Source organism: Leiobunum rupestre, chromosome 2 (genome assembly GCF_980474605.1).
Source record: "Leiobunum rupestre chromosome 2, qqLeiRupe1.1.hap1, whole genome shotgun sequence".
In the NCBI taxonomy this organism is placed as follows: domain Eukaryota; kingdom Metazoa; phylum Arthropoda; class Arachnida; order Opiliones; family Sclerosomatidae; genus Leiobunum; species Leiobunum rupestre.
Window position 1 is genome coordinate 55,689,819 of NC_143385.1, and position 15,511 is coordinate 55,705,329.

At 35.9% G+C, this 15,511-nt stretch overlaps 1 protein-coding gene across 3 annotated transcripts in view; it reads right to left on the reverse strand.

Annotated features, from left to right (window-relative positions):
- LOC149958445 (small G protein signaling modulator 1-like) overlaps window positions 1-15,511 on the reverse strand; it is a 103,588-nt gene that overhangs the window by 56,679 nt on the left and 31,398 nt on the right. For all 3 annotated transcript variants that reach the window (XM_090165853.1, XM_090165852.1, XM_090165851.1), the window contains one exon: window positions 11,653-11,815. In XM_090165853.1, coding sequence (XP_090021979.1) covers window positions 11,653-11,815 — 163 coding nt within the window. The remainder of the gene's footprint in view (window positions 1-11,652; window positions 11,816-15,511) is intronic.

The window sequence follows — 15,511 nt, forward strand, 5'->3', positions numbered from 1 at the left end:
CGATAAAACATAAGAAATCCAGATGAAACACCATAAATCATAAGAAATCCAGATAAATCACGATAAATCATAAGAAATCGAGATAAATCACCATAAATCATAAGAAATCCAGATAAATCACGATAAAACATACGAAATCCAGATAAATCACGATAAATCATGTGAAATCCAGATAAATCACGATAAATCATGTCAAATCCAGATAAGTCACGATAAATCATAAGAAATCCAGATAAATAACGATAAATCATAAGAAATCCAGATAAATCAAGATAAATCATAAGAAATCCAGATAAATCACGATAAATCATAAGAAATCCAGATAAATCAAGATAAATCATAAGAAATCCAGATGAATCACCATAAATCATAAGAAATCCAGATAAATCACGATAAAACATAAGAAATCCAGATGAATCACCATAAATCATAAGAAATCCAGATGAATCACCATAAATCATAAGAAATCCAGATAAATCACGATAAAACATAAGAAATCCAGATGAATCACCATAAATCATAAGAAATCCAGATAAATCACGATAAAACATAAGAAATCCAGATGAATCACCATAAATCATAAGAAATCCAGATAAATCACGATAAAACATAAGAAATCCAGATGAATCACCATAAATCATAAGAAATCCAGATAAATCACGATAAAACATAAGAAATCCAGATGAATCACCATAAATCATAAGAAATCCAGATAAATCACGATAAAACATAAGAAATCCAGATGAAACACCATAAATCATAAGAAATCCAGATAAATAACGATAAATCATAAGAAATCCAGATAAATCACCATAAATCATAAGAAATCCAGATAAATCACGATAAAACATACGAAATCCAGATAAATCACGATAAATCATGTGAAATCCAGATAAATCACGATAAATCATGTCAAATCCAGATAAGTCACGATAAATCATAAGAAATCCAGATAAATCACGATAAATCATAAGAAATCCAGATAAATAACGATAAATCATAAGAAATCCAGATAAATCAAGACAAATCATAAGAAATCCAGATAAATCACGATAAATCATAAGAAATCCAGATAATCAAGATAAATCATAAGAAATCCAGATGAATCACCATAAATCATAAGAAATCCAGATAAATCACGATAAAACATAAGAAATCCAGATGAATCACCATAAATCATAAGAAATCCAGATAAATAACGATAAATCATAAGAAATCCAGATGAATCACCATAAATCATAAGAAATCCAGATAAATCACGATAAAACATAAGAAATCCAGATGAATCACCATAAATCATAAGAAATCCAGATAAATAACGATAAATCATAAGAAATCCAGATAAATCACCATAAATCATAAGAAATCCAGATAAATCACGATAAAACATGTGAAATCCAGATAAATCACGATAAATCATAAGAAGTCCAGATAAATCACGATAAATCATGTGAAATCCAGATAAGTCACGATAAATCATAAGAAATCCAGATAAATCACGATAAATCATAAGAAATCCAGATAAATAACGATAAATCATAAGAAATCCAGATAAATCAAGATAAATCATAAGAAATCCAGATAAATCACGATAAATCATAAGAAATCCAGATAAATCATAAGAAATCCAGATAAATCACGATAAATCATAAGAAATCCAGATAAATCACGATAAATCATAAGAAATCCAGATAAATCACGATAAATCATGAGAAATCACGATAAAATAAGGCGAAATTACAGGAAATCAAAAATATTTTTCGCTATTCACCGGTAGCTACTAGGCCAAAACTATTCGCTCGCTTTGGGACGAAAAGACTACACCTTTTACCCCAAACCACCAACTTCTTCCATACAATAACAGCCGAACTGTATTTTGAAGTTGCTCGCTACTTCCTAAAAATTACTCCAAAACTAGCGAATAGTTTTCGCCTACTATCTGGAGAAAAAACAACGTAATACAGTAGAAAAAATGGTATTCACCATAATCACAGGAATAATTTTGGGCCCAGTAGAAATAATGGAGTCTATGGAATTATTTAGTTAACAGTAATCAGATGGGTAACCCCTCGGAATCCAACAATGATAACGTCCATTAAGTAGCGCCAAAAATATCAAAGTTTAATGAAGGGAGTGGACGATATTTAAATCCTTTTGGATAAGTCGACAGAAAAACTAGGGGTTATATTCCCTTTAAAGCGTTTCTTGAAAAACTTCAGATTAAGGCCACCTCTACAGTGTCCAAAAAGCGAGAGCAGCGAGTCCCTTATATTATTGGTCCATGCTGAAACCTTCTTACATTGATTTCGTCCTATTTAATTACCTTTCGGTTAATTGATAGCGCTGTTAAAGGCGGCGAATATCTGTTAATTACACCACCAAAAATATAAGGTGGTTTCGACTACCTCTCTAGTATAGAATAGGCGCTTCCATAAACAGGGTTCGTACGAAAATTTCTGATCTAAAATCTCTGACTTTTCCAGGTTATCCCTGACCAATTTTTGCCAATATTCCGGACTTTTTTGGTTATATTTTTGGACATTTTTTTATTAATTTAGGTCAAAAATTCTTTGTTAATTTGTGGTTTGGTTGGCTAACTAAAATCCCTGACTTACCATTGACTTTCTACGAAATTATTTAAATCCCTGACTTATCCCTGACATTTTTCCTCCATTTTACAGAACCCGGACTTATCTAGGTTTTCCAGAATAACCAGGTTCCAGTGGCGGACTGGGTCTAATATTTTGGGCTGCCAGAAGACAAAGGGCCCCAGCTTTAACAACTATAACTATATCATGTTTGAGGGGCCCACTTCATGAACGGTCCGTGGGGCCCACCTGCCATCGGGCAGGTTCACTCTATGGCCAGTCCGCCACTGCCAGGTTCTGTACGAACCCTGATAAATGCCACTCTCTTTTCTTACCTTCCCTACGAGCTAAAATGAACTACAATATAGTGTCAAGTGCTGTTAATGCAATTAATTTGCAAATTAATGAAGTTTTCGGAGACTCACGTTCTAAAATAAATTTGCATTGTCAAATAAAAGAAGCAGGTTTATTGGTAAAAATATTTGAAATTCAGGTTGAGCTTTTCTGGCGCATCTACAAGGTTGGAGTCTTTGCAGATTCATTTGAGCCTAGGTCTAACTCTTCTAGGCTTGATATGGGTTTTAATAACGCTGGTGGAATATCCCACTTCGACGACTTGTTCCATTTTCGGAAACCAACCACTTATTGGGCATTTTCCCCAACAGTTTATTTTTCTAAACTACTCATTAATTAACTTCATCCACACAAACAGAGCGAGTTTATAAATTTCGATAAAACTACATTGGACGGATAGAAATTCCGACAACAAAAATTCTTACACAATTTAGAAGTTTTCCATTGTCTTAAATATAGTGTTGTAAATCGGAAAATTTTCCGTATTTTCCCGAAAAAAACAAAAAAGATTTCATTCCATGATTAGTCTAATGTATGATTTGCAAATTTAAATAAAGAGTCATTTTTTCGCCTCTTTTTTTCGAATCTAAAAGTAAAACTGAACCTCTACACTAGTTTAAACTGATTAACAATGTAACACTATTAATGTTTTGTATTATGTTTACTGATATTAGACATTTTATATTAATAAAAAGTTAAAAACATTTATATTTAAATTTTTTATTTTTCTGATTTGCGAAAAATTTTCTGGAAATTCTTCCACATTTTATATTTTCGGAAAATTAGCAACACTTCGGCTGTGCCATGGCAAAACCTTTTAACCAACACGAACGTAATTTTTACCTGAAACTTTTACAGTACTTTTGTACATGCCTTAGCATGGAGGAAGAGATAATTTTTGACCTACATTATAATAGTAATAGTAATAATAGTAATAATCAGCTAGGCTAATACCCAAGGCACCACCCTAGGCCTAAGTCATCGAGCGACTTTTAAAGCCTTTAATTCAGGTGGCCGGGTTACAATGCATAGGAGGGTGGTGGCAAGCCCCGCAAGCTACGCGAGCCAACAGCTCCCTACACTCACTATTACCGTTAACCTCAACAAGTTAAAAAAAAATGTCCAAAAATATAACCAAAAAAGTCAGGAATATTGGTAAAAATTGGTCAGGGATAACCTGGAAAAGTCAGGGATTTTAGATCAGAAATTTTCGTACGAACCCTGTTTATGGAAGCGCCTATTCTATACTAGAGAGATAGTCGAAACCACTGGTGAAATTAACATATATTCGCCGCCTTTAACAGCGCTATCAATTAATTGAAAGGTAGGCCTTAGTAATACTGATGCGTAAAAATCTAATTTTTCAAAAATTTGTTGGTTACAAGGTTTTGCCATGGGGCAGCCAACTTCTTAAATACATATCTTAGTAGCGAATAGTGTGACTCCCAAAATTACTAGGATGAATAAAGAGGTTAAAATCTAACGTAGTCAACCTTTTTACTGGTTCGTGGTGAAACAAACCGTTCGTGAAGATTTTTGAATGGAATAAAGGTACAGTGGCATACTTATGAGTAATTATGTTGCATATGGTAAAAGGCTAGGGTTAATAGCGCGCGCGCATTTTTTTCGTTCAGGAGGCGCGTGCGAAATTGTAAAGAAATATTAGGCAGCGTGCGCTTTAGCACATAACGCTTTTACAAGAATGCCGTGCCTCTCTGTATTACTACTTCTAGGCAAATCGTTGAACAGGTTTTATTTAAGAGTCTATTGTTTCAATTCTGCGAATATATGACGCCATTATTGAATAGCCGAGAGTGATAATGGCTTAATTATACTTTGAATTAAAAGCCGTTTATTCAGTCCGTTGTATGCAAATTTCATCGTGGCGCTGAAACTTCGTATCTTTTGTTCTGATTCATTATTTGTTTAATTAGGCTAATTTGACGCTGTTTATGCAGTTTTAACAAAAGTTCCTCAATTTTTTTACCCAAAGCTGAAACAGTTTTACCAGACAGTTCTTAGAGAATATTAATGACGTGAAATATTTATTTATTTCTTAAATTAAGGATTATAATATTTTATTAATATTGAATAATAGTCTTTGTTACAAGTACGATGTATTTATAGTCATGACTGAAAAAAATTAAAATCGTTTAATTAAAGCAAGTGTCGGCTCGACGTGAAGTAGCTCTTTTTTCAACAGATGTCGCTATCGTCGACATCAAAACAAGATAGTTAAGCAAGATTTTGACCCAAAAAGCGATGATTATAGGTACCCCTCGCGTTGATTGGGTCGTTTGTAAATTTGACAATAACATGCATTAGAGCAATTATAAACAATATTTTTACATGATATATATAATTTAGGTTAAAGTTCAGCTAAATAGTGTATAAGATGTTTAAATATAATACTCTACAATGGCTCACTGACGACGTTATCATTTGGCTATTTTGTATTTAACTTCCTTTGCCATTAATAGATGGCATCACGGTCTCCACTACAGTAACATTTTTTCCGAAGAATCGGATAGATTCATGGCCATCTCTAATAACAGGGGCTATTTCATAATACAGGTGGAAATCATAGAGCCGGTAGTCAGTTTCAAAATTATTTTAACGTTTTTAAAATAATTTTAAATTATTTTTAATCTCTGCACATTTAGGAAATATTACTTTCATAGTACACTGTATATTTGTTTTACTGTTAGCTACAGTTAAAAGATAATTTATTAATTTGATAGTGACTAAATCGTCAGCCAGCAAGTGGACTTTTTGTATATAGTTAAGATAACCTACGTGACTAGACTATAGTTCAAAATATAGTAATATTTATGAATGAAATATTTACACAATCAGTGACATATACATAGTTTACATACTGCATTTTATACAAAAGATTGTTTAAAAAATAACTCGATAAATCCGTATGATTTCGTAATAATATTTAAAATATAACCAAAGCTTCGCCAATACTTACTAACTTACTAAAAAAAAGGACAAAACACAAAAGTATGAGCCCGTAGGGAGCTGTTCGCTCGCGTGGCATGCAGGGCTTGCCACCACCCTCCTACGCATTGTAACCAGGCCACCTGAATTAAAGGCATCAAAATTCGCTTGATGACATAGGCCTAAAGTGATGCCTTGGCTATTAGCCTAGCTGATTATTATTATTATTAGATCAATTCTTGCTAATTATTTTACTAATTAATTTATTTTATAATAACTCAGGCTTTTCATGATATTTTGAAAGCATTATTTCATATTAAAAATTGCTTTGTTAAAAGTGCAATGTTACATTTCCTTAAAATGTAGTATCCTTTCTATAGAAACCTCTAATACAGTGTGTCAGAATTTACCGCCCGGTGTACCTAGTAACAGAGACCATACCACCGGAGGCCGATCATCATAGTGCCCTACGCCAGCGCAGCATCCCCAAGCCCGGACAGGTGACAAATCCAGCATGGGTAGTTGTATCCTACTACTGATGGTCGCACCTTTGACGCAAGCCACTCAACCCAGCAGAAAGAGCAGCAATGGGTGGACCAATCCCCACTTCGCACACAGCAGTTGGATTAAGAATGGATACTGTAGCAACTCCAGCCGACACCCCACCCATAGAGGCAGGGAGCCAAGCCCTTTGGAGAGAGCGCCTAAAGGGGAACGGCGGGCACACAGCAGCCCGCATAACCCGGCACAGCTGGCACCGGATATCCCGGCGGAACTCCAAAAAGCCGGGAAACAGGACCGCCGTGCCCTCATACAGAGGCCCGCCGCCCCACAGCAGGCTACTCAATCCGCCGAGGCGGCCAGTTTGCCTGGACCCTCTCCGTTAGCCTGGGCCGAAGCCCAGTTACCAGCCCACACCGGACCGTAGTCGGAAGTGGAGATGGGACCATTTGGACGGAGCTAACATCTCCCAGTGCGCCACCACCCGTTACGGGTTGCAAGAGCCGGACCCCTACAAATAAATATTAGAATATTTCCCTCTAAATATGGTGTCTTTCTTACCAATACAAGAAGCAAAATAAAACTAGAAATATTTAGTTGGCCAAACATTTTGCAATTACTTTTATTTAATGAGTTTGCAAAAAATTATTTTTAATTAACTTAGTAAAGAATTAAAAAATTAATCAAATAGTAACATTGTATCCCGTTAGGTGTCGCTGTATAATCGAATTAGATCCTTAGACATTATTTGTAGATTTGCAAAGCCGCAACAGCTAATTACCCCGCGTTTTAATTGTCCACCAAAGCATCAATTAACGCGCATCTAATTAACAAAAGAACTAATTAGTTTTTTTCGCTAATTACGGCCTAATCTGCGGCTCTATTCTACCGTCGAATGAAAATGGAAAAGTCTTAAAGGGACAAGCGACGTTGTCCTCGCCGTATAATTGCGTTAGAAAAGACCATCTTAAGTTGTCAGTACGAAAAAAAACCGTAATTCTTATCCAAACGCCAATCGCTTCTGTCTACGGAGCATCGTACATTATCGCGAAGAGGTAAGGTAAACAATACTGCCAGCCGCGAATAGTCTTTCTTTTGCAAACTTTATCTACGGCGTAACCATGGAAACTTCCCCATTTTTGCTTATCGTTTGTAGATTTGCCGGTGCAGAGTTGGGCTGAACCTAACGTAGTTATTCGGGTCGTTTATCAAGGTGAGGGCGTAGCGTCTTTGAAAGCGAGATCTTTCGGTCGTTGTCATGGCAACGTCCTAAGCCTAATTTCGAGATCAATATGGAAATTGATGCGCGGGAGGGGGATTCGCCTTGAGTGGCATTTCGCCGCAACGGCACCTGCAGCTTAAATCAACGCGACGCGAGCGCTCTCTGGTGGCAGAGTTGCGTAATATTATCTCCTCGTGGGTCACGTGATACCATCATCATGCAGTAATACCGTTAGTGCAATTGGAAACAATTTCTACGATTAGAAACTGAACTAGAGAAACACAGTATTGGTAGCAATCATATTACGTAAAAGGATAAAATATTCTATGTAGGTTGTCGAAAGACATTGTTAAAAATTATCAACGAACATAATCCATAAGTATTCCAAATTTAGTAGGAAAACTACTATGTATAGTAGAAAATATACGAAATTTACCTAGAGTCTTAGGTTTCTGCAAAGCTTCGTCTTTAATAAGATGCTCAGATTCAATAGTTTAAAATGGTTTTTTTGTAACCTTACGCCAAAACCCCGAGTGGTAAATCCCATCTCGTTAGACTACTATATTAAATTTAAGTAGCAAGGTAAAAGGAGATGGGCTACAAATTTTTGTTGTTATCACGTATAATTTTGTACGTAAAAAGGGAACTCTAAGGTTGCCTCGATCGCACGGTTTTTTATCAAAATATTACGGCTTTTGCGTTGCTAGGTAAAATCGTGACGTCACCCAGATGAGATCCTATTGAAAATCAACGGAGGCTCATCTGGGTGACGTCATCAATTTTAACTCATACAGAAATTTTTTCAAACATCTTCTTGGTCGAGACCGCCTTGGCCCAAAACTCATTCTTAGGCATTGGCTGAACTATTCCAGGGCAACATTTCAACAAGTTGGGCAAGCGTAAAGACATTTTATAAAATCAACTAATGGGGAAAATTTTCCGCAAGTCGGAAAAATAAAAAATTTAAAAAAATTAATTTTAAAGGGTTTTTAATATCTAATAACAGTAAACATACTACAAAACATTAATAGTGTTACATTGTTAATCAGTTTAAACTAGTCTAGGTGTTTTGTAGATAGACTCTGGTTTTACTTCTAAATTCGTAAAACTGAGGCGAAAATGCCGCTTTATTTAAATTTGCAAACAATATTAGACTGATCATGGAATTAAAACTTTTTTATTTTTTCGGAAAAATACGGAAAATTTTCCGACTTACAACACTAAATAATAGCAGTATTTGCTTAATAAAGTGTTAAGATTAGACTGAATTCCCTGACGTTTCCCTGGCTTTTTACAAATTCTTTAAATTCCCTGACTTTTCCCTGACGTGTGCCAACTTTACCAGATTATTATTTACTATTTTAATTTTTTTAAATGTTTAAATAATTATGAAATGCAATATATAAAGTTTTTCAACCCACTTAAGCGGGTCCAGGGTTAGGGGCTTTGGGTGGAGAAAAAATTAAGTCAATTTTGGGGATAAATTTTAGAATGAAAGATAGTATTTTACGGGTAAAAATATGTTTTAGAAGTAAGAAAAAAAAGGGGGTGGCGGTAACGATATTGAAATATCCGATAGAGGTCGCTTTTTTGGGTAGGGAAAGTGGGGGAAATTCAAACGTACGCGAAAAATTTAAAAGTTAATAGCGAAAACACACTTTAATAATGTCAACATTCAATTTATAGGACTTTAATTTCTCTTAACAAATAATGAAATAGATTTATTAAAAAAATTATTTAAAAATAAGCTTGGATCTTCTACAGGTTTTTTAGCCATTAAAAAAATACATTTATTGTTTTGAAGCCACCAGTGACAGGAGTCCGCAGCCGTTTAACCTTTTTTACCCCAAACCAAAAAAAAACAAGAGAGCGACATCTAGCGCGAAAATAATGTCAGTTTGAAAATGTCAATTAAAAAATCGACGTAGCTCATTTCTAGGCCTAGTATTATAGAAGGCAGTGGCATGGCAACTAACTATAGATAATGTTGGAATAAATTAAGAGGCCAACCTTCAGTAATCATTAAAGATTTATTAAGCAAATCATATTAAACATAACGGTTAAAATAAAACTAAACGTTTAACAAAACATCAAAGACTAGACTGAACTTTTTACAAAGAGATTCATACATCAGCTGATTAACAGGGCTGCCAGTTCTGTATGTTGAATATTTCCCTCTTTTACAATCTGGTACTTAAAGTTTATCATACGATATCCAACAGATAAGACATTGGCCAACTTGGATGACGCTCTGTTCGCGCAACAGCGCGTCATCCAAGTTGGCTGTGATAGGACAATGATGGGGGAGTAACCGGAGCCCGTAAAAATAAAAAACAAGATAAGCAGAGTATGTTTATGTTTCAAAACATAAGGACGCTTTTTCAAATTTAAAATGAATATATTCAATTAAGAACTTTAAAATTTTTAAAATAGGAACTTTTAAATTTTTTTTAAATATTATCAAGAATGTATTTATTTATTATTAGGAAGAATGATTATGTTGCGACAATCGCCGGGCACGTTGAACGCCTTTCCCCCGTCTCGCGCGGGGGGCGGGGGGAAAGACAAAACGTCACCGGCGTTTGATCATGGTCATGGCTTTGTCTTCAAACTCATTTTACTTCTAAAAGGACATTAATGAACTTTTGCCACTTGTTATTAAAGTTTCCCGCCTCACGGATAAAAAACAATTGATAGTTTAATGAAAACAATTTGGTTCAAGGAAGAATATTGTTTGCCAGATTTAAGGCTGTGTCCGGGTTTTGGGGGTAGTTTTTTGGGAGTCCATATCTCTGAAACGAAGCACTTTAGGACCCATGTTTATTAGACATTTTTTACTAATAGAGACCCATAGAATGCATATAGAAAGTTTCGGTACTCTTATCCGTAACACCCTGTATAGCGCCATATAAAACGTCTTAAAAAAATTTATAACAATTATTTTTTGGGATAAAAAATAATTTTGATCTACAATAGTTATTGACAAAGGCATAATTCAGACATATGGAACCAATTTTCTTATGTATATTCGAAATACTATTTTTACAACGGAAATTTTAACAAACGCTACTACTCGTCCGGACAAATTCGTACAAATAAGTATTCGGACATTTGCAACACATGCCCTTTAACGACCTTATTAATATTCGATTTTTAGTATACCAAAAATAAACAGAAATCTCTTCATTAATATTCAGGTGAAGTAGAACACACTAAGTAAATAAATGATAGCAAAACGAGACCATTGATAGACATTTGAAAAGAAAAAATTTATGACCTTGAACCGTGTCTTCCATGTCATTTAAAATTATCTCGAGAACCATTGAATTTAGAAACTTGGTTCCAATTAGAAAAGTGTGCTTTGACCTCATGCAAATTGGCCAATCTGAGGCGATATATTTAAGGCAAAATCAAGAAGGTCGTGGCGATAATAAATCCCAAAGGACGAAGTGTAAATAAATAAGAAACAAATTAATTTTCGTGATAAAATTACCATGATAGGGGCGGTTTGACAATTAAATGTCAAATGAAAATGACCTAGAACCATGTCTTCAATTTCATTTAAGAATTGTTTCTAGATCCGTTGAGTTTATAAACTTAAATATCAGGGTAAATGTATATAGAGTAAAAATAAAATATCAGGGTAAATGTATATAGAGTAAAATAAAATATCAGGGTAAATGTATATAGAGTAAAATAAAATATCAGGGTAAATGTATATAGAGTAAAATAAAATATCAGGGTAAATGTATATCGAGTAAAATAAAATATCAGGGTAAATGTATATAGAGTAAAATAAAATATCAGGGTAAATGTATATAGAGTAAAATAAAATATCAGGGTAAATGTATATCGAGTAAAATAAAATATCAGGGTATATGTATATCGAGTAAAATTAAATATCAGGGTATATGTATATCGAGTAAAGATGACACCCGGACCAAGCAAGATTAGCCTATTTAGGTGGCGAATATATTTAAAATGAGATATCTGTTTAGCACCCAGATTTCTACCCCGGAGCACGGCCCTAATGAAGCTTACTTGTTCGGGTCGGCGTTTTCAATGTCGGCCACCATTTTGGCGATTTCGGCGGCAGCTTCGTAATTTTTGGCAACTTTTTGAAGCAGAGCCGTCGTCGAATTCGTCTTGAAGAGACCCAGAGCCCTCCTCTTCAGCCCGTGCGACAGGCAGGCGTCCACGGCGGCTAACGAAGAAACACAAATTCAAATGATCCATAATAACAATAAGCATATCAATTAGGAAACATTATCACCGGACTGATTTTCACTTCCATTTTGGGTGCGTCTTAATCATAGTAAAATGATTAAATCGGGGTAATCAAGATTAAAAAATCTAATCATGATTTAAACTAGATTTAATCATTCTAATCATGATCTAATCTTTGTAATCAGGATTTAATCATTCTAATCATGATCTAATCTTTTTAATCAGGATTTAATCATTTAAACGAGATTTAATCATCCTAATCATGATCTAATCTTTTTAATTAGATTTAATCATTTTAATCACGATTTAATCAATATAATCGGGCGAATAGAGAATTTATCATGAAAATCAAAACTAAAGTACGATTTAATCATACTAATCACGATATAATTTTTTTAATCAGGATTTAAACATTTTAAACGGATGTAATCATTTTAATTTAATTAATTTTTTTTATCATGATTAAATCAGATTTAAACATTCTAATCATGATTAAACGTGATTTCATCAACTTAATCGGGATTAAGTTGAATTTAATCAAAATAATCACGATTAAATCGGATTTAACCTTTTGAGGGGTGCGTCGTTAATCAAGGAAGTGACCTGCTCCTCGGTTTAGTTCTCAGCACAGAGCCCCTAGTGTCTAAATATTTCCAAGGTGAAATATACCACTACCAAGGACAATATAACGCTACCCAGTTCGAGCACGAATCCAAGTCGGAGCTTCTCGAGTAGGTCAGTGTCCGAAAAAGGTTCGGTCAGGAAATAGGAACAATAGGAAGAATTTCACTATAAGTTGCAATGTACTGCTCACATATAGGGCACTCTGAATGTTTATTAGTTTTACTGATATCGGCAGATTTCCGAGGATTGCCAGAGTTCCTACACAGTACTGATGAGCCCCAAAAGGGCGAAACCGGTTTACTGTTGGAATCTCTGACCTAATTTTGACTTTTGATGTAAAATGAAAAGAAACATATTCGGATATACCGGGAGTAGTGGCGTACTCTGGTAATCCCAAGCGTCTGGGAGGCAGAGTTTGTAGATAGACGTGTGAGGACGACCATTCGGTCAGAAATTTATATACCGGTGCTCCAAGCGATCAAACAGCCTACTACACCGGTGGTCTCATCAGAATGCCCTGCGCCAGCGTCCACAAGCGCGGACAGGTGACAAATCCAGCATGGGTAGCAGAACCCTACTACTGATGGCCGCACCCTTGACGCAAGCCACTCATCCCGACAAAGGCGCAACAATGGGGCGACCAGCTGTGGGATAGAGAGTGTAGGCTATAGCAACTCCAGCCGACATTCTACCTACGTAGCGAGCCTCACATACAGGGTGTTTCAAAAGGTTATGCAAAAATTAAAGAGATCCCGGACGGACCCCCAATTTGTGACCAAATATAAAATAAAATATTATATATACAGGGTTTTGTTTCAAAAGGTTATGCAAAATTTGAAGGAGTTGTAGGGGGTGAGTTGAGAAGCATGCCTGTTTTTCCCATTTCCTTACGATGAGTGAAAAGAGCGCCAGAGAGCTTCAAAGTGTGGCCTGCTAGCCCCTGCAACAAGCGCGAAACCAAGCAGCAGGGAAATGCGAACATCAAGGATTCGGTTCGTGTGATAGGTGAAAAAGGACTTTGTAAACAAATCGAGGTAACCAGCGTAAAAAAAAATAAACTTAAACAGTATTTAAAGTCCCTGCTGCTTGGTTTGGCGCTTGTAGCAGCCTCCTTCCAGGGGATAGTAGGCCACACCTTGAAGCTCTCTGGCGCCCTTTCAACTTATCGTAGGAAAATGGGGAAAAAAACAGGCATACTTCCCAACTCACCCCCTTCAACTCCTTCAAATTTTAGCATAACTTTTGAAACACCCTATATATATGATAACAAAAATATTAACAAATATTTTAAAATTTTATTTCATTTTGACCATTGTATGATTTGCTGAAAAACTATGAAAATGGCAAATCCCTACTAATGCTATGCTGGAACTAAGTAGGCGAAGTTGGCGCTCCATTATTTAAATGGGAATTTTATCATTAAATGCTATACGAATTTAAAGGGCTTAGGAGCTGTGTTAGAGCAGAGAGGTGATAAGGGTATGACCCCTATAGCCTTTGTAAGCCGGGGACTCGCACCAGCGGAGCGTAATTACTCGACGACCGAATTGGAGTGTCTTGCTGTGGTATACACCCTCATGAATATCCGAATGTACGTCGAGGGTACTGACTTTGTGATCGAAAAGGATCACCAAGCGTTGTAGCGGATGCTTTATCCAGGGCCCTTCTCGATTCCGAGAATGGTCAGGGCTGGACATAAGGCACTGGTCACGGCCTTTGACTACTAAAATAAATGCTCTGATTACTAAAATTAATGGAAATCTGGGGCTCACTAGTCAATTTGACTTGTGAAAAATTTATCTAAATATTCATAAATAATGGCGAATATGGCGTATCATAAATTCATCATTCATCCATCCCATTTTATTTAAAAAAATCACAACACGCTTGTAGATATTGTAGAAAAAGTTCTGATTCAGAATCTCGATCGCAATTGAACGCGTCATTGGATGATATTATCAATGAAAGGTTTTGAAACTAGTGATCGGCCTATTTTAATTCTGACGGGTAAAGCAAAATGTTGGCTGTCCTTCTTGTTTTCATACTCCCATTTTTACCCACACTAGTCAGTGACTACTAAAATAAATTAAGATAGGAGGCTCACTCTTGGATGAATAATTACTGGACTAGAAACTTAAGCCAAATCCTCGGTTCCACAAATTGCATCGCCCGTCACTGCTCCTACCGAGAGAATCGCGAAATATTTATATCCAAACACAAAACACGTCCGTAAAAATGTCAGATGACCCGCTCTGCTGTTTCAAATAGAAGTGAGGCTTTTGGAATTTTAATAGACTTTAGATAATTCAGTAATAATTGTATTTAAATAGCCAGTTCGCTTTAATTTTCTTGCATATATAGTTTGTGTGAAAGTTTAAATAGATTATAAATTTAAAAATGCATAGTCAAAATGGTGATGAAGGTGTAAACTTTGACGACAGTGACGAGCTAAGAACGCTAGGCCTAACGGCGTCCGCTAATATTGGGCACGTGTTTAGTATTTGGATTGAAATCTTTCTAATACTTGACACTACTGCCGTTAAAACACCAAGCGCACCATTTGCTTTCGGGTCCAGTAATTATTCGTCTAAGGCTCACTAGTCAGGCTGACTACTAAAAAAAATATCCTTTTTTAAAACTCTGGTTGTGACGTTGGCGGTTTCATAGGTCAACGCCAAGAGCTGGGCTCGAGCTCACCTCACCGAATTCGTATATGAGCTTACGGAGGGTCTCGGGCTCACCTTGGTCTCACCAATTATTAGCCGGGTTCGGGCTCGGGCTCGCAATCTAAATTTCCCCGCCGATGTGAGGTCTCCAGCTCAGTAGATATAAAACCTACAAACCGTCTGTGGAGAATAGCTCACAGTTCTGGGAGAGCGTTAATAGCAGAGAGTGTAAAGATTATGAGAGGCGTCTCTTCCTATTCCCGTATCGTTAAAATTTCGTACAAGATTTTGAGAGCGCGCGCCCATAGGAGAGGTTACGATACTATCCGACACACGATGTCGCTACTGGAAAATTTTTAAATTTTGTAAACATCCGGAAAGTT